At 34.6% G+C, this 23220-nt stretch overlaps 1 protein-coding gene across 6 annotated transcripts in view; it reads left to right on the top strand.

The window, feature by feature from the left end:
* Positions 1–22294, top strand: part of CCDC47 (coiled-coil domain containing 47) — a 37285-nt gene extending 14991 nt beyond the window's left edge. For 4 of the 6 annotated variants that reach the window (XM_074224449.1, XM_074224448.1, XM_074224444.1 and 1 more), the window contains exons 2-13: positions 4961–5226; positions 5659–5766; positions 6218–6392; positions 11288–11409; positions 11646–11711; positions 12761–12862; positions 13242–13352; positions 15166–15251; positions 16828–16886; positions 17356–17465; positions 17661–17828; positions 21763–22294. In XM_074224449.1, the coding sequence (XP_074080550.1) occupies positions 4966–5226; positions 5659–5766; positions 6218–6392; positions 11288–11409; positions 11646–11711; positions 12761–12862; positions 13242–13352; positions 15166–15251; positions 16828–16886; positions 17356–17465; positions 17661–17828; positions 21763–21843 (1449 nt within the window). In that variant the 5' untranslated portion in view covers positions 4961–4965 and the 3' untranslated portion in view covers positions 21844–22294. Of the gene's footprint in view, positions 1–904; positions 1211–4960; positions 5227–5658; positions 5767–6217; positions 6393–11287; positions 11410–11645; positions 11712–12760; positions 12863–13241; positions 13353–15165; positions 15252–16827; positions 16887–17355; positions 17466–17660; positions 17829–21762 lie in introns of all 6 variants that reach the window. The other 2 variants (XM_074224446.1, XM_074224445.1) reach the window with 1 other exon arrangement.
* Positions 22295–23220: the final 926 nt, after the last annotated feature.

Below are 23220 nucleotides of genomic sequence, written 5' to 3'. Positions count from 1 at the left end.
AAGCTTGAGAATCACCAACTACTTGTTTGCTGAGTCATTATCCCTTTTTATTGGGAAACATCAATTATTTGTCAATGCCCACATTCTCTGAACCAATTAAATCTTGAGATGGTTTTATTGCTTTTTATAGAAGAAAATAAGAGACTGTGTATGGACACTCCAGTTTGCCCAGTCTTATAGTGAATTTTTAGCTTTGCAAAAGGGGCCTATTGCCATTGGTCCTAACTAGATTATTAGTGAACATTATTCCTCATTATAGGATTTTTAAATCTTTATTTCAAGTACTTTTTATTTAATTCTGAGTCATTTTTTAGCTGATTTTTTGTCAACTTTATATTTTATTGTCATCCCTCATGAGACTGACAGAAAAAAGGAGTCATAAGAGTAGAAATGTTGTTTCTGCTAATTGCTTATGCTAAAATCCTTAGTATTCCATTCAGTCTGTGGTTTCTTTGCAGGAATCTTTTTAATAAAATGTCTTTAAATCCACTTAATTGGGCACATATAAACTGCAGTATATTGTAATATGCTAAAAGTGAACAAACTAACTTTGGCACCATCAATCCTTCTGCATTGTGAAACTCCCATATTATCTTCCTGTAATTTCACACATCTCTTGGGACATGTTATAAACACATGACAGTACTAGTACTGATCTATATATTAAACATTAGTAAAATTTTAACTGCTTAAGTTTTTTTAGACAGAATTAAAAATAGAAATTAATATTTCTGCCACTCAGTGGATTGTCTTTCACCCCATGCTGGAGACCATTGACACTATTAAATTGCTTCTACACAATCTTTTGAAAACTAACTATAGTTCTGTAGGGAAAGTACTATCTCTCCCATCAGCAAGTTGCCTGCCTATTCCTCCTGACTCACATCTGCTCACTCTTTTCAAGGAATCCATCAGTCAAGCTGAGCTATGGCCTTGGCATTCAGAGCCACCACCAAGATGTCCCTGAAACCTGGCTTGACCATTTAGCAAATGAGAATCATCTCATGAGCCTCAGTGCTGAATATACAGCCTAACTTAAAGAAGTCAAAGAAAAGTACTTGGAAGTGGAAGACCTATGCCCATAAGATACTTTGGATCAAAACTAGAAAAATCCTTTGTGGTTAAAGTTCACAGATTCCTTCTGAGATTATAATTTCTATCACCCTGAACCAAGTATAGAAGTTGAAGTTACAAATATTTAATTGCAAAGGTATAATCATATCTTATAACAAATTGCTTACTATTACTAAGGTTTTTAAGTGATTCTATTTTAATATTGGAAAAACATTTTGAGATTTGTTCAGATTTTGAATGAGTAAAATTGAGTTATTTAGTCCAGGAGAAAAAAGAATTATCAGCCAATAGAAATTCTCTAACCCTATTGGAATTTTGGAGTGGAGAGGATTCTGACCTGCATTTTGATCAGTATAAAAAAAATTCTCATTAATTCAGATCAGTATCTCAACTATAACTTAGTCTTAGAGGGACACAAGGCTAGTATGTATCAAAGGCAAAACTTGATTTTGTCTTCCTGGCTCCAAGGGTCAACCTGTTTGTCTAGTTACCTTTCTAGTCTTTGTCCTAGGTTAACACTTGTTCTGTTCATTTGGATCATGTTTTAAAACTTGCTTTGTTTTACACAGGTGAAATTTCAGAATAAGATATTAATGCAGTGTTTGATGATATAGAGTATAAATTTTGTGTGTTAAGTGTTTAATAATAAATCAGACTCAAGTTTAACTCAGGATTTAAATACTTTGAAGTGTTTGAAATTTATCAGAGGAGCAATTACTGATAATATAATATAGATAAGCTAATATTTAAGGTTTGTCTTTAATACATGTATTTCCCTTACCACCCCCTATTTTTATTAATCTTCATAAAATATAGCATTGGCTACAATGAGCTAAAATGAGCACTGGCTCATTTTTTATGTTCATTGTTGTAATACACTCTGAGTAGGTCTACTTTCTTTTGTCCATTAGCCTTCCTCTTATGTTTGCTATCTTTGAAAAATTAAAATGGAAATCACCTTTGATCTACTAAGTATAAAGCAGGTTTTGCATAAATAAAGCTACAGTTTTTAATGGTTCTAGAGAGAACTGAGAGTTCTGAAAAGCAAAAGGTGGTTCACAAGTTCTGGTACTGGAACATTGTAAGAATTAGGCTTTTTGGGGCAGCTAGGTGACACACTGGATAGAGTATTGACCTTGGAGTCAGAAGTACTTGAGTTCAAATCCTGCCTCAGACACTTAATAATTACCTAGCTGTATGTATGACCTTGGGCAAGTCACTTAACCCCACTGCCTTGCAAAACCAAAAAAAAAAGAATTAAGCTTTTCCTGAACATTGATCATTTCTGTTCTTGGTGGTCCTTTCACATGGACATAGTGAATTATTAGAAAAACATGTTTCTTTTAAAGTATTTATTACCACTAATTAGAATCTATTCTTATTTATCAAGTGTAACATTAATGTAGAAATTGCCAGTTATTCGAATTCTTGAATTATGGCTTACAATATCCGCATTATTGAGTTAAATCTCTACACAAAATTCATGAACAATGAAAAAGAATTTTAAAAATCAAAATAAGACAACACAAACAAGAGAACTAAAAGTACTCATCTGTGCCATTAGTATTTGAAGAGTAATTTGGCAATAGCCTCTGCATGCCTGATAATTAAAAGATTATAACTTTAATAAATAGGAAGGAAAGTTTAAATTTAGACAGTGAAAATAATTCCTCATTTTTACAAAACAAAATTGATTGTGAAGATATCGAAATAAAAGACTAAACATTCTCTCTAAAGCCTAAAATGCTGTATTGCTAAAATGTCTCATACCGACCCCAGAGGATGATTTGGACTGTGTTGGGGAATTTCAGGGGGTTATGCATGTGAAGGAAGTGTTCAGGAAGGGGGGGTAGGATGGGCTAAATGATTGCATCTGGCTAAAAGTTAACTACTTTCCCCCCTGGAAAGGACTCAAATTGTTTTGGCATCTTGAATGTCCTTAGGAAGGAAATGTTGATGAAAACAAAAACTTTTGAATTCCATGAAGATAAATTAGCAAGTCTTCCAGCAAAAGCAAAGATCCTATGAGAATCATACTTCTTGAGGTATAAGATTAAAAACAAAACAAAACCTGATTTGCTATCAATTATTTTTAAATTTCTAATGATATTTCTAAATCCCACAATCACTTGACACATAGAATTTATATTACTGTTTTAAAGCACCTTTCCAGTCACTTTTTTTTTTTTAGATTTTTCGAGGCAATGGGGTTAAAGTGACTTGCCCAAGGCCACATGACCAGGTAATTATTAAGTGTCTGAAGTCGGATTTGAACCCAGGTACTCCTGACTCCAAGGCTGGTGCTCTATCCACTGCACTACCTAGCCACCTCCTCCAGTCACTTTTTTTAAAACCCAAAAAGCTAATTGGTTGGAGAAGCCCTGTTACTAATTAGAAATTTTTCAGAACTAAAGGCAAGTAGCAAATATTTAAGCAATAGAATGGTTCTGTGATTCTCTTACTGTAGTGGTTGGGTTATTCTAGTTTAATTCCTTGTAGTAATAAGGAATACTATAATGGATTATTAGACTCATCCTCTTAAAAGTGTTCATCAGAAGATGGGTTGTCACACTAAGCTACAAATAGAATTGACTTCAGTACTTGACTTTGGAACTTCCTAGACCCTACTGCTTGGTCCTTTAGTCTGGCTTCTTCCCCATCTCTCTTGAAGACCACACTTCTCAAAAATAGTCTTTGCTTTCTGCTCCTCCTTTCACATCATTCATCCTTTTTTACCCTCTAGTTTCTGCTCTCTCCATAATACTGAAACTATTCCATGGGGTAATTCTAACCAGTTGCTACTTCCCTTAGGAAAACTTCCAGCCAAAAGGATTTTTTCCTTTGAATTCTCTGGTTACGTTGTACCTCTTCTTAGAATAATAACAGCACAATCTTTTTGTATTTTCATTATGTATGTTTATTAAATACCTAAACAAGACATTTTGTAGATACACAGACCAAAGGGAAAAAGTTGCTACCCCTCAGGAAGTTCTCATTCTAATGGGAAGAAACAATGTGCATTTGTGTAGGTATATACAAACTTGTATAGGTATATACACACTTAAAGCAGATAGAAATTTTGGGCAATAGACACCAGAGGGACAGGAGAAAGCTTCAGAAAGTGGCACTTGATCTGGGTCTGAAAGAAAACCAGGGATCCCAGGAGATGGAGATAAGGAGCATTCCAGGCATGAGGGTCAGCTAAGCCAAAGTAAGGGCCAGAGATGGAAGATAGAGCATCATGTGTAAGGAACAGCAAGTAGGCCTGTTTGGTTGAACCAGAGAAGGTTTATGTGCAGAGAAGGATAAGAAAGGACCAGTTTGTAACAGCCCTTTATATGCCAAACAAGACATTTTTTACAATACCTAATTTGTGCTGGCAATAAACTAGATATTCACTAAATATTTGTAATAGAATCACCTTGCAAAATTCTCCAATTAGAGTCCATCCTCACATTTTGCATATAAGAAAGCCAAGACCCCTAGAAGTGAAATGGCCTTCCCAGTGACTTTTATACAGCTAATTATCTAAGAACCAAGAAAAGATCCTTGGTTTCTTAGTTTCTGGTTTTTTTCTTTCTACTATATCACATTTGTTCAGATTACATCATAGGAAATATTGGTGAAATTTTAGTTATTTAGCTAGCTAGGTGGCTCAGTGAATAGAGCACCAGTACTAGGGTCAGGAGGACCTGAATTCATATCTGGCCTCAGACACTTAAAAATTGCCTAGCTATGTGACCTTGGGCAAGTCACTTAACCCATTGCCTAAAAAAAGAAATCTTATAACCCTTGTATCTTTTTTTTTTAGAAGTATTTACAATATTTGATTAATTCTGGAAGCAAGTAAATATAGCATGTTTTTTCTTTTTCATTCATTTCACAGTCACAATGAGAATTATCTGCTTACTCTGTGTGTGTCTTTTGATGCTGGGGGATTTCTTGGAAGCCAAGTTTGATGATTTTGAGGATGGAGATGACATGGTAGAGTATGATGATAATGACTTTGCTGAGTTTGAGGATGTAATGGAAGATGTTGTCACAGAGCCCCCTCAGCGAGTTATAACCACTGAAGAAGATGAAGAGGAAGCCACTGTAGAGCTGGAAGGGCCAGATGACAACCCAGAGGACTTTGAAGATACAGATCCCCAGGTGAACTTTTTGATCTCCTACACCAATCAGATCAATAATGTCTGGAAATAAGTAACAATCTACTAAGCATGAAAGCAAAACCCTTTTCCAAGAGACCCTTATTGCCTAGACTTAATCTTTATTGACCAGTAGGTGGAGCCCTTTTTCCTTCATGAAGGATGGTTTGTTACCAAGGCAATATTTCCATCTTAAAAGTTCATCTTCTAATGAAATGGAGAATTTTTTCCTCCTTACACTCAATTTAAAAAATGTAGAAAAATAAAGGTGTATGATTTGTTTGGGGAGAAGATCTGATTGATTTAAATTCTTAATACAAAATCATGGGACTTTACCTTTAAAGAAAACATTTCATAGTTTTCTGTTCTTTGCTTGCTATTTTACATACTCTATTTTCTCTAGAAGTATCTCAAACAATGTTTTTCCTTTACTTAGGAGGGGGATACTGAGAATGAACCATATGATGATGAGGAATTTGAAGGCTTTGAAGAGAAACCAGATATGTCTTCCAGCAAAAGCAAAGACCCTATAACAATTGTTGATGTAAGTATATAAGACACTGAATGCCAGATAGAGCCACAGTGTGATATTTTGTAACCATTGGCTTCAACTTATAATTACTTACACTTAACTGATGTTGAGATAACAAATTACTGAAGAGATTCCTTTTCCCTTCTACCCTTTTTCTATATTATTACCACAACACAGCAGAGGGGCAGATACATAAGATTTAGGCAAAAATGACTTATAGTCTAGTATATCAAATAATTTTCCAATTCTTTTTTTTGTCATTATACTATGTATGTTTCTCTAGCAGGATTAATATAGAACATCAGAATGATTTACTTACCATTCTATGACCATATTCTTTGAAAATAATTTTAATTAATTAAAATAGATATTATTGCTTATGATTTATATTTTCTGAAGTTTTCTTCTATGCACAAGAAGCCACATTTTTTATTATTAATTATAATCATACTGTTTTTGTTAGGTCCCTGCACATCTTCAAAATAGCTGGGAAAGTTATTACATGGAAATTTTGATGGTAACAGGCCTGCTTGCTTACATTATGAATTATATTATTGGAAAGAACAAAAACAATCGTCTGGCTCAGGCCTGGTTCAACACCCATAGAGAGCTTCTGGAAAGCAACTTCACTCTCGTAGGTGAGTTAGACCTGTTCAGATTGGAATTACTGACCTGAGTAATACTATCTGAGAATGATTTCCTGCCCCTAAATAATAGAGGAAGCTACTTTGGTATAGAGTGTTCCAAGATCTGCTGAAGGGAAGATGTCAAAGTATTGCATAAGGTGCATTACATTTGTGGAATAGGGAATAATGAAGCAGTATTATAGACATAGACTTGGTTCATCTTCACGCCTGGGAGCTCTTTGTTTCTCTTTATTTTTATTTTATAGTAAACATATATATGGCCTCTGTCCTTAAGGCACTTAGAATTTTACTCATTAATCTCTGTATCTAGTGATTTCATATTTATTGTCCACAAACACACCCAAGTTTCTCCCATCCTTAAAAATTTTCATTAGGCCTTATTGTTCCCTCACAGTGTCATCCTATTTATATCCTTCCCTGTAGATCTCTTTAAAAGCTGTCTATACTTATTAAGTCTATTCTTCACTTCTCACTCAATTTTCCACACTTTGCGGATTTGACTTCCAACCTCACTGAGTAATTGTAGCTGCTCTCTCCAATTTACAAATGATCTTTTAATTGATAAATCAGATGACTTTTTTTTACTGCTCTTTTTTTTTTTTTTTTTTTTTTTTGCAACCTTGGGCATCTTTGGCTTCCTTCTTCTAGATATACTTTGCTCTCTGGGTTTCTGTGACTCTCTCCTCCCCTAGTTATCCTCCTAGCTCTCTGACCCTCTATAACTGAGTGTTGAGATTACTCTTTCTATCTTTGAGTTTCCCCAATTACTGTTAACCTGTCCCTCTTTTCTCTCTATGCTCATGAGTTTAATTATCATCTTTAAGCAGATGAATCCTCAAGTAACATATCTTTCTAGTCCATTGCTCTTTGTTGAACTCCAAACTCATAATTCCAGCTGCCTATTAGATGTTTCAAAGTGGTAACTATGAAGGCACACTCAGCATATCCAAAATAGAACTATTTTCTTTCCTCCAAAACCTTACCCCATTTCAAAATTTCAGTCAGTTGATATTTATTAAATATTTATGTGATACCAGGCATTGTGCTAGACCCTGGGAAGACATGTAAAAAAAGAAAGAAGAAAGGAAAAATTCCTTCTCTGAAAGAGTTTATATTCTTTTGGAGGAAACTCTGTGTGTATATTTAAATTTAAAACCTATACCAAATATTTTTGGCTCAACCTGCATATTTTTGTGTATACACTTAGATACATATTAGAATGTAAGTTCTTTGAGTGCAGGAACTGTTTAATTTTCACTTTTTGAATCCCATGTGCCTAGGATAACATTTAGTTGTTTTAAATTCTTTAATATATTTAAAAGTTACACAAGCAACATCTCCCTCAACTCCTTTGCATATTAGCCTGTATAAATGGGAAAATATTTTCTGTGCTAAATTATCATCAAAGGAATGCTAACAATTGAATTTTTTTTTCCTCAGGCAATAATGATAATAATTTTTCATGTTATATACTTCTTTAAAGTGTACAAAAGGTGAAACTGTCTCTCAAATCCAGTACTGGCTACCTTTGATGAAAGGTATCTATTGTTTAGCTGTTACAATGGTTTCCAAGTTTTGATACTTCAATCAGTGGAAATTGTTTTCATAACTTTTATTTTGGTCATAAAAGCATTAATTCATTAAAATTTTGTGGCCCACAAACCTTGAATATACAGTTACTGATTTATTAATGAACTCCTTTAGAGCTTTTAATTTACAACTTATGAAATAACCATAATAATATTAATATTAATATGATGGTTGAGATTGGTTTTGGTAGTTTTTTAAAAACTTTGTGCCATTGATTATACTGCTATTCAAATTCATTTTTTAAACACTATTGGGATTGAAATCTTGTCTTTATAACATCTGTACCAGAAAACCCAGTTTCAAAGGAACAAAATGTTATAAATAACAGAAAGCTTTGTATCTCTTCATTTGATAAACAAGAATCTTTTATTCTCCTGTAGTCAAAATATAAGTGTTTCAGTTGTAAACATCGTATATCAAGACAAGTTTTCTGATCTTTGTGTTTAGAATAAGATCAGATATGTCATATTTATCCCTAGGAAGCAGGTTCCCTATTTATATCTATAAATATTTAAGTCTTTAAAATAAATTAAAAATTGCTTCAACAAGGGGCAGCTAGGTGGCACAGTGGATAGAGCACGGGCCCTGGAGTCAGGAGTACCTGAGTTCAGATCCGGCCTCAGACACTTAATAATTACCTAGCTGTGTGGCCTTGAGCAAGCCGCTTAACCCCATTGCCTAGCAGAAACTTTAAAAAAAAAACCAACAAAAATTGCTTCAACAGACTGGTCAAATGATTAATAAATGTTTAATATTTAATGTGTTGGTCAGGCATTTTTTAAAATTGGGGAATTAATTTAAATTAGATTCTTTATTAGTCACCTATTGTGCCATGCACATTTATATTTTAGGCACTGGGAATACTAAAGACAAAAATAAAAATATTTTGAAAATATTTTATATATGATTTTTCACAATTACCATATCTTTCTGAATTTGAGTATGAATACAAAGATTTTGCATTGATTCATAGTACTTAGTTATTCAAAAATATCCACTAAATATGTAAACTCTTAAGGGGGAAATTTTTATTAGTATCCTTTTTTGCCTTTTTTTGGCCAGGCAAAGGGGTTAAGTGACTTGCCCAAGGTCACACAGCTAGGTAATTTATTAAGTGTCTGAGGCTGGTCCTCCTGACTCCAGGGACAGTGCTTTATCCACTGTGCCACTTAGCTGCCCCTAATATCTTGCTTTGCATCATTACCTTCGTTTCCAAATAACTCCTTCCCTTCCTCTCTTATAACAATGAATTTTTTTTTTAACTTAAAGACTATTTCCTCAAAACTAGCCAACACATCAACCAGGTCTGATGGTATATGCAGTGTTTCAACCAATAGTTCTACATTCTTCAGTGATGAGAAATAGCTCCAAGGAATGGAGCCAAGTTTAGTCATTAAAATTTCATAACAACCATATGTTAAAATGTTCCAGATCAATAATTACAAAAGAAATGCAAATCAAAACTACTATTATGAGATTTCACAATATATCCAACATGGCAATTAGATGGTACAATGGATAGAGCACTGGCCTTGGAGTCAAGAGGATAGGAATTCGAATCCAGCATCACTTACTAGCTGTGTGACCCCGGGCAAGGCACTTAATTCTGACTGCCTCAATTCCAGAGCCACCTCTAATGGTGCTAATTTATATCTGGCCACTGGACCCAGATGGCTCTGGAGGAGAAAGTGGGGCTGGTGACTTAGCACAGCACCCCTTCACTCAAATCCATTTCATGTGCTTGACATGGCATCACTTCCCTGATGTCATGGTTTTCTTTGAGAAAGGACAACAAACATCATCATTATATCCAGCAAATTGGCAACAACAAAAATTGTTAAAATTAGAGAAATTAGAGTGTACTAGAGCAATATGTAGGTAGATCTGTGAATTGTTCCAACATTCTGGAAAGCATTTTTGGAATTATATGAAGAAAAGGACTAAAATTTCCTTCCTGAGGCCCAGAGATTCCTCTGCTAGGCACATACTCCAAGAAAGTCAGTGATGAAAAATTTGTAGTAGCTAAGGGAAACAAAGTGATGCCCATTAATTAGGGAAGAGTAAACAAATTCTGGCACATGAATAGAATATTATCGTCCTATGAGAAACATTGACTGTAATGAATACAAAGAAGCATGGAGTGACTTATGTGAGCTAAAGAAAAGATAAGCACAACTAGTAAAAACTCTTCGAGATGTAGATTACAACAATTTATGAAAAATACATCAATTGAAACTGAGTGCTTGAGATTTTAAGTTTGACCCCAAAGAGAAATGAGAAGGGATTTCTCTCTTTTGCAGAGATGGGAATATAATACTAAATACTAGAATACTTGACTAGTGTGTTGGTTAGTTTTGCTGAACTATTTTCCCTCTTAATCCATATTATAAGGAAGGGGGATGGTCCCTGGATGGGGAAATAAGGAGAGCCAAATTAAAAACTTACAGTGATATAAAACAAAAAATACCAATTTTTTTCAAAAGCTGAGGATGTATATGAAGAAAAACTTATTTGCAGTGTCAGTTTTGCTGAACTTTTTTTTTCCCCATAAAGAATGATACTCTGGGACACAGGAAATATTGGAAAATGTAGGTGATATATATATGAATTATTCATAGAGTAATATAATTATTAGTTATAATTATATTAATATGTTAAAACCATTTAAAATTTCTTCAAATGTACAGAAGAAAATAAATGCAGAATGGAAGTTTTTTTTGTACTCTATTAAGTATAACATATTCTTTAAGAATGACGAAACTGTAGCATTTATAATTTCTTATACAAGCCTCTTGTTCTTTTTTTAAAAATGAACTGTTCTGATTATTAAATTCAATAAAAATAAAATTTTAGAAAACCAAGTATTCATATTACAATTTCATTGAGGTTGCCCTTTGTTGTAGTGCCAGTGTGGCAGCTGAATGAATCATATCAATGAAATCCTTCCCTTGGCGAAGGCTTTTTGGTAGGAACTTATTGATAGTAAGCTCCTAAGGGAAACAGAAATAAATCTGTTGAAAAGACAAGAACAGCGAGATTGTAAAGATAATATGTATAATACAAAGATAATATATAAAAATGCTTTTTAAACTTTAAAGCACAATCTAATTAACAGATATTTTCAGTATAATTTCCTTCTTTTTGTATGTAGATGATAAGCCTTAGCCAGAGAAGCTAAAATAATGAGAAGAAAAACCAGTTAATTTATTCCTAATGTTTTGTATCCTTAGTAGTAGGGTAGTTAACCTAAATATTTTGTTTAATAAATGGCATTAAGCAAATTTTCTTTTTCTTAGGGGATGATGGAACCAGCAAGGAAGCTACAAGCACAGGGAAGTTAAACCAGGAGAATGAACACATTTATAACCTCTGGTGTTCGGGTCGAGTTTGCTGTGAAGGCATGCTTATACAGCTGAAGGTCAGTAAAAGAACTTGGAAACTAAAGAAATTCTTGATCTTCCCTTCTTTTTTTCCCCTATAGCTATTAATTCCTTAAGGTGTAATAATGCTTTCTACTCATGTGTAACCTAGGTAGAAAAGATATTATCTACTTTCTATATGAAAGAAAAGGTTTTGTAGAGTGTTTGATGAAATTTAGTCCCAACTGTTCAAGAGTTCCAAGCCTCATGTATTATATACTATTTTTTCTTTCAGTTTCTCAAGAGACAAGATCTCCTGAATGTACTGGCTCGAATGATGAGGCCAACATGTGATCAAGTGGTATGCCTTTCAGTTAGTTTTTCTATGTGCAGTTTGAGTTCTCAGTCTGTATAGATAATTACCTTCCTAAATTGACTATCACTTGTAGGCAAGAAAAATCCTGAATTTCTCCTTAACTGTTGTTTTTGTCTCTCAAGAGTTTATCAAAGTAAGTCAAATAGATCTGGGACTGTTATATTTTTACTCATATAGTTTTATTTTGTGGTCTGTGTATCTAGAACCCTTTATATCAAATAGATTTTTCCCCTTAATTATAATTATAACTGCTAACCCTCAAATTATGATATTTTTCTTGTTTAAAAGTATGGCATTTCCATAGATAGATTGCCATTCATTAAATAAATATTTATTGTTAAGTTGGATACTATGTTCAGGATACAATTCTGGAGCCATAGTCGATCTGAATTGTAAAAAATTCACTTCTAAGTATCCAGGAGCTTATAATTTAGTAGAAAAAATATCAGATGTCTAAAATTCAATGCAGTATATGATAAGTGCCTTAAGAATGACACAATTTAAATATCTTGAAATAATTGTTAGACTGAAACTTATTCATGATTTTTAAAGTCTCTATTTACTCCTCATGAAAAGTAGTTAGATATAATGGCTAGAAGAGCCAGGCCAGTCTTAAAGGTAGGAAGATCTGAGTTCAATTCTTGCATTTGACTTAGATCAGCAACTCCTTATGAGTTGATCCTTACTACAGATAGTTTGCTGTTCTGCATGTTGGAGAAATTCTCTACAATGATAAAATCACCCATTTGGACATAACCTCTTCCTCATTTCAACATCTCCATTCCAATCCATTTTTTTTTTTAATGACCTTGGGCAGGTGGGGGAAGGTGGCCTGGGGGCTTGATAACTTTGAAGAAAAAATTTCCACAGCTTACCATTTAGAAAATAAAATGACCTAGTACAAATTCTGAGATTATATAATCATGTCATTTAAATTTCTCAATAGTTGTTAAAATTACATAACTAAAGATATCTTAAACCCATAAATGGACTTTACTACTTGTTTGTAAACCCAGTGTAACACTTATTTTCAGCAAATAAAAGTAACAATGAATGATGAAGATATGGATACATATGTTTTTGCTGTTGGCACACGAAGAGCCTTGGTACGACTACAGAAGGAGATGCAGGACCTGGTATGTATTTTCTGACCTAAATATAGAAAAAAATTCCATCCTTTTTGTTTTCTCTGATGTTTATCATACATTTTTGTTAATTGACTATTATTTGAACTATTTTTAAAATCACTTAGAAATAAGTGAATGAAACACTTTCACTATCATATGCATATTTAGGTATATAATATGGTTGGTATTCTTTCTAATAGATAAAGAAAAAATAGACCCATTCCAGAACTTTACAGGTATGCTGGGAAAGAAAAGATAAAACTCCTTGCCATTCTCTTGGGGTGGGTAATAAGGTTTCTAAATTCATATTAGAAATATTGCATTAGGCAATTGATTATTTTCTTCATAAGATACTAAAATCCTACATTTCTTTTCCTGTTTCCAATAGTGTGAATTTTGCAGTGACAAGCCTAAGTCTGGAACAAAATATGGACTTCCAGACTCCTTGGCCATCTTGTCAGAAATGGGAGAAGTCACAGAGGGAATGATGGATACAAAGGTAAATGCAGTAGAAAAAAATGTTACTGCAGGACTTTGTACTATACCATTAAAACTATAAAATTTTTGCAACTAATTTGTGTTGTTTTCACACACAAATATTAAAATGAAAACACAAAAGTCAATTAAATAGCATTTTGTTTTATAAGGATGTTTTCTCCAATTAAACAAAGTTTGCATAGGATAGCTACTAACCTTTAAGGTGCAGTTTTTTGGTTTGGTTTTGGTTTTTTTCCCCCCAGTCCATTTTAAAGTTCATTCTCCTAGTTATTTTTTTTTTCTAGAGAGAAAGAATACTGTACTACCATTATTATTCCTATCCAGAATTACCCTAGTGATTAGTCTGTATCTCTTAAGATTCTGTTAGGTTAGGAAGAAAAGGGCATAGGAATAAACACCTAGATATCAGTTGTATGGGAATAAGAGCAAATCCTTTTATCTATCTAGGAAAACAATTCACATCAATTTAGTAAAGATTTATTAAACACTTATTATATGTAATGTGGGATACACAGATGAAATAAGACTTTATCTTTGTCTTTTCAGTAGTTTAAGATTTTAAAAATATGTATTCAGGGGTGGCTAGGTGGCGCAGTGGATAGAGCACTGGCCCTGGAGTCAGGAGTACCTGAGTTCAAATCTGGCCTCAGACAATAATTACCTAGCTGTGTGACCTTGGGCAAGTCACTTAACCCCATTGCCTTGCTGAAACTGAAAAAATATATATATATATTCAAATAACTGGTACAAGGCAAAATGTGTTAAATTCAGAAGGACCCAGACAAAATGTTTTGAGATATTTAAGGAGTAAGAGATGATTTTCAACCATGAAAATTAGGGAAGGTTTAATGGAAGAGATAATTCCTGAAGTTTATTTCATGAGGGAAGAAATTTCAGCAAGGCAAAAAATTAGGTATTTGATATGGGAATATCTATTCAGGGCCCTGAGATCATAAAGGCAAAGAGGCAAAAGAAGAATAGGAATGATGGAGAAGTAATCCAATTTGGTTGGAACTTTGAGTATGGAAAGGAAAGATAAAGATAAACCCACAAAGACAGGGTGAAGTCATTGTAATGACTTGGCATTGAATGAGGTGAGAGATGAGCTCAGAGCAGTGCAATAGGGAACTTGCTTGTGGAACAATGGAAGATGGACTAAAGAAGATTAGTTAGGAGCAGGTGAGAGATCATAGTGACATTGGGATTGGAAAAGAGGGATAATGTGTGAGATAAACCTTTCTGGGTTAAGTTCAGGTGGCCTTGTCAGTGGATGAAGGAAAGAGAGAGAGAGAGACAAATTTCAGGGGCGACTGAGATTTTTAATGTGGAAAGAAAATAGTACCATCATTTGAAATAGTGAAATGAAGAAAAAAGTAGCAGATTTAAGGGTTCAAAGGTTTAATTTTTAAATTAGAAACTAGAAAATTCTATTTTCCAAATAGAATAAGTGTAGCCTGCTCTATTACAGAGGCCCCATTAAAATTATTTGTAGTTTCTATGTCTTTATACATTGATAATTACATAAGTAGCATATGCTATGAAGTCAGTCTGTTCTGTTTTCTCCTTCCATTTGAGAAGCAACTTGGGAATGACTTAAAAATAATAGCTATGAAAGAGGCAACTTTTTCTCAAAGACTTATAATCAGGGATCCTTTTCATAAAATTTAACTCCTGAAAGGAACACCTTTGCTTTAGGGATTTCATTTACAGGAATATAAAGCTTTAAATAGTATAATTGTGTGTTTAGAAAAAAATTGAGGTGCAAAACCCCAGTTTCAAACAGATTAGAACTAAGCATACCTCCTTTTTTTCAGATGATACACTTTCTCACACACTACGCTGACAAGATTGAATCAGTCCATTTTTCAGACCAGTTCTCCGGTCCAAAAGTCATGCAAGAGTATGTATAAGAGATGAAATTCGCAAACAAATCTGCTTGACTAACTTGATGTTTTTTGAAAATCAACAAGGTGCCACCTGCAAATTTCCCTTGCAAAATGGGTAAGGGAAACTGGTGGCAATCTATTGAACTTAAGTTCATGCTGAGAGGTTTTGGCTTCCTATGTGAAGTGAAGCAGACAAATAAGCCTATCCTGGTTTTGCCCAAGTCTCGTTCATTTATTCATGTGGTTTGGTAAATGAAATTCTGGCAGAGTGACTGCTACTTAAGAAAATGAATTATTATTAATCTGTGTTTCTATTTTTGCTCCTAATTTCACAGCTTGAATGTGAAATCACTGTAAACTTTCAGTTAGTAAGCATTTATTTATTTGGAGGAGGGGGTGAGATTGTGGGGCATCACACAGCTAGTAAATATCAAGTGTCTGAGGTTGAATTTGAACTCAGGTCCTCCTGACTCCAGGACTGGTACTCTATCCATGGCAACACCTAGCTGCCCCTAATAAGCACCTACTATATGCCAGGTACCTGCATGTTCTGATTTATAGCCTCTTTCATATCAGGTAATTATATACTTAACAACATGAAATGTTTTCTAAAAGCAACAACAGCCTATAGGTTTTGAGCAGAAATTGTTTTTTATGTAAACAGGACAGATAAAAGGCTGCCTTAGGATTGGATTTGTCCTTTAAATTCACTGTTCTGCTCAGAATAAAATTTTTACATGAAAATATCTTTTGGGGCAACATTACCATATTTCTGACTTACATTTTCTTTAGAAGTAAGTTTTTCTTTTGTGGACTGTGTACTTTCTACAGTCAGGAATTGTTCTGAATTTCAGTTTACTGTCAAGTTAAATAATTATCAACCTATTCTGTTTAATTTTTCCATTTGAAGAGAAACATGAGTGTTATAGCTACAAAAGAAGCAACTTTTTTTCTTAGATTTGTAATCAGGTTAACAATAATTAACTTTGGGACTATAAAATTATCCATTTCTAAATCATTCCTAGGACATATTTATTAAGGCCTCTTTATCTGTCTTTTTTTGATAACTAGCATTAAAGGCAAAGGGAGTATACTAAAACTTTTAGAGTGCATAAAGGAAGTCAAAGGCCTACAATTTGTTGTATGTTGCTTTGCTCTAAAACCTTAACCTGATCTAGAACTAAGCTCCTTCTACTCTAAAGAATACCAAAGATACTACTAGTTGAAAACAATTTTTAAAAAAAAGCCTAAAACCCCATTAAAAATATGGCTTATAATTTATTAAGAATATCCTGGTCACACACAGAAAAATGTTTTCTGATAATGGGGGATGGGGCATGGGCAACTGCCACTTATGATCTTATGTGCGTTAATTAGGTAAGCAGCTGATTGTCCCTAATTGTTTAATTTAGACTTTTGAAATGGATATTTTAAACTTCATTGTGGTGATAACATCAACTCCCCATCTATTTTCAGGTGAATTTTCAACTATTAGTAGTGATCAACACAGAGTATTAAGTATGTTTTCCATGAATGGAGAATATGTCTCTTACTCTCTGTCTAACCAGCCTTTTCTTTTTCTTGTAACAGGGAAGGTCAGCCTTTAAAGCTGCCTGACACCAGGAGGACACTATTGTTTACATTTAATGGTAAGAATTGTGGCATTCGTTCTTGCCCTTACCTCCTGGCCTATGAAATAGTCTCCTTGAGGAGGAGTGTTGTGCTTTCTTTTAATTGAGAGAGAGTAACTCTGATTAACCCAATATGATCTTTAATCAAGAAAAGAATATAGTTTTTTCCTATAGGCTAAGTTGCCTTTTAAAGAGTGATGAAGGGGCGGCTAGGTGGTGCAGTGGATAAAGCACCGGTCCTGGAGTCAGGAGTACCTGGGTTTAAATCTGGACTCAGACACTTAATAATTACCTAGCTGTGTGGCCTTGGGCAAGTCACTTAACCCCATTTGCCTTGCAAAAACCTAAAAAAATAAATAAATGAATGGATGAATAAATAAAGAGGTGATGAATCTAAACTTAAGAAAAATGTGGAAAGCACTTCAATATTATAAAAAGAAAAGAAACTTAGGGTCATGATTTAATCAGAAATGGTTTTCTTTTTTAGTACCTGGCTTAGGTAACACTTCCCCAAAGGATATGGAGGCTTTGCTGCCCTTGATGAACATGGTGATTTATTCTATTGATAAAGCCAAAAAGTTCCGACTTAACCGAGAAGTAAGTGTCACAATTTGCTTTTAAATGAGTGCCTGTTTCTTATGCCAGCACTTATTTCTGATTTAAGGGATAGGGAGTGCGATAGAGGTTTGAGGATAACAAATGGCATGGGAACTCTTTTTTGAACAAATTAATAGGATTTTTATTTCTAAGCACTGGGCTATCAATTGAAATGCTTCTTTATCTTGGGAAAAGGGCAGGCAGAAAGCTGATAAGAACCGGGCACGAGTAGAAGAGAATTTCCTGAAGCTGACCCACGTACAGAGGCAGGAGGCTGCACAGTCTCGCCGAGAGGAGAAAAAGAGGGCTGAAAAGGAGCGGATCATGAATGAAGAAGATCCTGAGAAACAGCGTAGACTAGAGGTGACAGTGACTTTTTCTATTACTGAGGTGACAAATCATTGGAACACCCTGCCTTGGAGGAAAGGGACACCTTTCTGAACCCTCTCTTTTATTCTGTACCACTAGAGAGAGGTACAAAAATGTCTTAGGGGGACATTTTCTCCATTCCAATTACCCCTGGGCGGGGGGGAAGTAATTAGGTCTGAGATCATCATTAGGTCTGATTAATTAGGTCTGAACAAAGACATAAATAGCCACTAAAAATAGGGAAAAAATTTAAATGAATTTTAAAATGAACAAAATCTAATATTTCAATAAGCAAAAAAGGAATTATAAATGAAATTGAGTGTCTGTTACAATTTGTTTTTAAATGTGTTTATTGATTTAGATATTAACAAAACTGCCCTACTTATGTCCCTTTTTCCTTCTGAACTTTTCCACTTTCTATTTTTTTGTTTTATAGATACTTTGTTTTTTCTAAGTTCCCATTAATTTATCCTGTTCCCATAGAATGCTCTCCCTTGTAATAGATCATTCAGTAAGCCTTATTATTGTTTCAGACACTGAAATGAAAAGACAAAAGTGAAACTGTGCTCAAGAGGCATATATTGTAATAGGAGAGATGTCATATACATCATTAAGTGTATTGGAATAAGTACAGTATTCTATTTGTTCAAGGTAGTTTTTTGTTTTTACTAGGGACATCAGAAAGTCTTCATTTAGAAAGGTGTTTGATTGAAATCTTGAAAGGAAACCAAAATTTCCAAGAGGTAGAGGTGAGGAGGAGCTTCCTTCCAGGCATGGGGACAGTCAGTGCAAGGGCATTAGGACAAAAGATGGAGCATTATATATATTGGAATATTAAGCAAGTCATTATGCTGGACAGTAGGCTGTGTGGAGGGGAGTGATGTGTGAGGAGACTGAAAAGTCAGAAAGAGATCAGACTGTAAAGAGCTTTACATGCCAGACAAGTTTATATTTTATCCTTAGGCTGATAGACATTAGTATTGAATGACTTTGAAAAGGCATATCTCATTCCACATTTTTTTCCCCATCAACTCTGTCAAGAGGTGGGAGTATAACTCCTCAAACGGCAAAGGTCATTGCTGTGATCAGGGTTTTGAATATATTCAGTTTCTTTCCTTACATTATTGTGGTCATCTTGCAAATTATTTTCCTGGTCCTGCTCATTTTACTCTATTCCAGCTCATAACAATTCTTCCCAAGTTTTTTTTAAGTTTATTTATTTTGAATTTTACAAATTTTCTCCTAATCTCACTTCCCTCCTCCCTCTCCCCATAGAAGGCAGTCTTTACATTGTTTTCATAGGATACATTGATCTAAGTTGAATGTGTTACAAGAGAAATCATATCCTTAAGGGAAAAAAATGAAGTATAAGAGATAGCAAAATTACATAATAAGATAACAGGTTTTTTTTAAAAAAAAATTAAAAGTAATAGTCTTTGGTCTTTGTTCAAACTCCACAATTCTTTCTCTGGATACAGATGGTATTCTCCATCGCAGATACCCCAAAATTGTGTAATTGTTGCACTGATGGAATGAGCAAGTCCATTAAGGTTGATCATCACCCCCATGATGCTGTTACAGTGTTCTTCTGGTTCTGCTCATCTCACTCAGCATCAGTTCATGCAAATCCTTCCAGGCTTCCCATGAATTCCCATCCCTCCTGGTTTCTAATGGAACAATAGTGTTCCATGACATACATATACCACAGTTTATTAAACCATTCCCCAGTTGATGGACATTCACATAATTTGCAATTCTTTGTCACCACAAACAGGGCTGCTATGAATATTTTTGTACAAGTGATCTTTTTACCCTGTTTCGTAATCTCTTCGGGGTATAGACCCAGTAATGGTATTGCTGGATCACAGAGTATGCACTCTTCCCAAGTTTTTCTGAATTCTTCAGTCATTTCTTATGGTACAGTAGTATACCATTACTTTTTGGGGGGGTTGCAAGGAAATGGGGGTTAATTGACTACTACAGCTAGGTAGGTCACACAGCTAGGTAGTTATTAAGTATCTGAGGTCAGATTTGAACTCAGGTCCTCCTGACCCCAGGACCAGTACTCCATTCATGTCATGCATTTTTGTCTTGAAAAGGGAAGACAGGGGCGGCTAGGTGGCGCAGTGGATAAAGCACCTGCCCTGGAGTCAGGAGTACCTGGCTTCACATCCGGTCTCAGACACTTAATAATTACCTAGCTGTATGGCTGTGTGGCCTTGGGCAAGACACTTAACCCCATTTGCCTTGCAAAAACCTAAAAAAAAGGAGGACAGATTCTTCAAAAGGATTGCCTCTTCAAATTGTCTGAACCCCATCTCTAATCAATTTCTTCACTACTACAACATAGCTAAGTCTTTCCTATCCTTTGAACTAATACTATTATATTCTTAAGCTGTTACTATTATTCTTACTTTTCTCAGCCAAATTCCTAGAAAAAGCTGTCTATGCTTCTTCCTTTCCAGCCCTTTGCTCTCTGGCTTCTGACCATACATATCATTCATCTGAAATTTCTCTTTCCAGAATTACCAATGATTTCTTTAAATTGCCAAATCCAGAAATTGTTTGTTTATTCTCCTCTTTCTTCATTTCTCTGTAGAATTTGATGACTCTCTTCTGCATACTTCTTCTCTAGGGTCTCATGATAATAGTTTCTCTTGGTTCTCTTACCTTTCTTATTTGTTGAATCTTTAGCAATATCACTCTTTCACTGTGTGTATGTATATTCAAAGGCTTTATTCTGGTCCCTCATCTTTCAGCTCATTCTCTCACTTGGTGATCTCATCAGCTCCCATGATTTTAATTATCATCCCTTTGCAGATTTGTAGCTGTTCGTTCTCTCTCTGTCTCTCTCTCATTCACACACACACACACACGTCCCTTTTTTCCCTCTTCTCCCTTCCTTCTACCCCCAACTTCCAGTTCCATATCACAAATTGTATATCCCATAGATATTTCAAACATAGCTTATTATCTTTCCCTTAAAAAAAATCCCTCTTCTGAATTTCCTTTTTACTTCCAAGGACACCGTCATCCTTCTAATCATCTAGGTTCTCAACTTGTGGCTTTGCTTCAGTTGTTTGTCCTTCATTCTTGAAGAAGACCTGTGGCTTTGCCTCAATACTACTTTGTTTAATGTTCATAATACAGATTCAGTATCTCAAATACAATATACATTTTTTTTGTTCTTTGTATGAGGAAATATTCATATTTATGGTTGATTGTCATGTTCGTTTTAAAAATAGGGATGTAATAGGAACTAGACCCTCGATCTCATTGGTTTTTTGTTTGTTTTTTGCTGGACAGTAGGGTTAAGTGGCTTGCCCAAGGTCACACAGCTAGGTAATTATTAAGTGTCTGAGGCCGAATTTGAATTCAGGTCCTCCTGACTCCAGGGCCAGTGCTCTATTCACTGTGCCACCTAGCTGCCCCAATTTCATTGTTTTGGGGAACTCTGCAGAAGAGGATCTTTCTCGTGCAATTTATAGCCCTTAGTTGCCTGGAGCACTGCGAGGTTAAATGAGTTACCTAAGGTCACACAGTCCCAGGTCTTCCTAGCTTTAGAGGAATCTGTGTCTCCACTGAGCCACAAAACTGCAGAGTGCAGTTTGAACCAGATTAAAATGTAACTGGGAAATGTCTAACAAAATAAACATACAGTACCACTCTACTCAGGTACACTACTTCACTTTAAAAAATCCCCCCCAAAAGTAAATTGACTTTAGATATCTCTTTGCTTTATTAATCTGACTTAATGTTGCTGCACCATCAGAGTAATAGATAGCTATATCTGAAATTTGATAGCTATAATTGTATAATTCTGGTGTATGGAGAATTTTTGAATAGTAAAATGGGCAAGGCACCTTTTTTTTTTAAATCAATTTTGGGAGTTAGCTCTTTTACTTAATTTTGAATTCTTTCTCAATAGGAAGCTGCCTTAAGACGTGAGCAGAAGAAGTTAGAGAAGAAACAATTGAAAATGAAACAAATCAAAGTGAAATCCATATAAAGCAAAAGGAAATGACTGATTCCACTTGTAAGCTCTGAATTCACAAACTACAAAAAAAAATCCCATTTGTCATCTTTAACTTCAAACACTCAACCCCAGGGAAATCCTCCTGGTATCATCAGCACTATTTATTGGTTTAGAGTTTTACAAAGTATGTATATGAGTTTGAAGAGCTCTGTTTCAATCATTTTTTTCCAGGTAATCAGTTGTTTTGACTATTTTTAAAAGAAATGATTGCTCAAATCTGTGATTTTTTTTCTTTTAATTTTAAAATCATAAAATGAGTCGTCAGTACCAGTCACATTTCAATGCTTTTTGTTTTTAAGATATTTGATGTCTATAAGCAAAATTTTTGTTGCTTGTGGGCAAATGAAATGGCTAGAGAAGAACTCTAAACCCAAGATTTCCCAAATGACTATTGAAATTGCACAATAAACATTGTTTGGTGTCACTTTCTGTGTCTCCATTAAGCTTGTTTAGGAGTTCAATTTAGAGCACTACAGATATGATCTTGAATTTTCAGAACTCAGAATTAATGTACTTTAATTTTTTGTTTGTGGGTAGGAGGTACTGATGACAGTATTATGAAATATGCTTTATATGATAAGTTTTTAGGATACTTGTATGATAAAAATTCTTGGTAGAAGAAATGTCAGGGATAGGTAGTACAGGAACAGTTTTCTTCCTTACCTGGTGCCACAAGCTCATCAAGTGAATGCTGTATTTTAAATGATTGTATGTACTTTTTTCCTTGAACAAGACATGATAAATGAACAACTTCACCTCAGGCAGGCAGTTCAGTGGCCTCTCCAATTCAGTGAAGAAGTTAATTCTTAAAATATTTTCTTGGTTGCTGCTGCCTGTCAAATGTTTACTAAGAATCTCTTCTAGAAGGTGGCTGTGCACCTTTGATTTACTTTCTGCTGTCCACCTTCTCCTACTTGAAGTCAGGCAGATCCTTTGGGTGAAAATGAGTATCTCTAAACAATCGAGAGCTGTGGCTGCTTCCCAAGGAAGCAGCTTTAAGGGCGAGAACAGTCTGCACAAGCACTTTGCTTGGTCAGATCTCTGCATTTTATAAATGCTTCCTTCTAAGAAAGCATTTTTTTTAGTAACTACTTATACTGGGTGTTTTGTGTTGGGATGGGGAAGGGTTTGGGTTTTTTTCTTGGGGGTAGGGGAGGGATTTTGATGCTTTCTGTGCAGACCTGTTCTGAGGCAATAATAATGAATTGCTGTGGAAACAGCATGTACTGAAGAAGCCTTTGTTACTGCATGTAAACTTTTCATCTGAATTTTAATCTTGGAGAATATCAAATCTGGTAATTTGGAGATGTGAATGTAATTTTTAACAATTCATAAAATTAAATTATTAAA

The sequence above is a fragment of the Macrotis lagotis genome, chromosome 2, assembly GCF_037893015.1.
Source record: "Macrotis lagotis isolate mMagLag1 chromosome 2, bilby.v1.9.chrom.fasta, whole genome shotgun sequence".
In the NCBI taxonomy this organism is placed as follows: domain Eukaryota; kingdom Metazoa; phylum Chordata; class Mammalia; order Peramelemorphia; family Peramelidae; genus Macrotis; species Macrotis lagotis.
The sequence above is the reverse complement of the archived record's forward strand: the minus strand, read 5'-3'. Positions and strand labels throughout refer to the sequence as shown.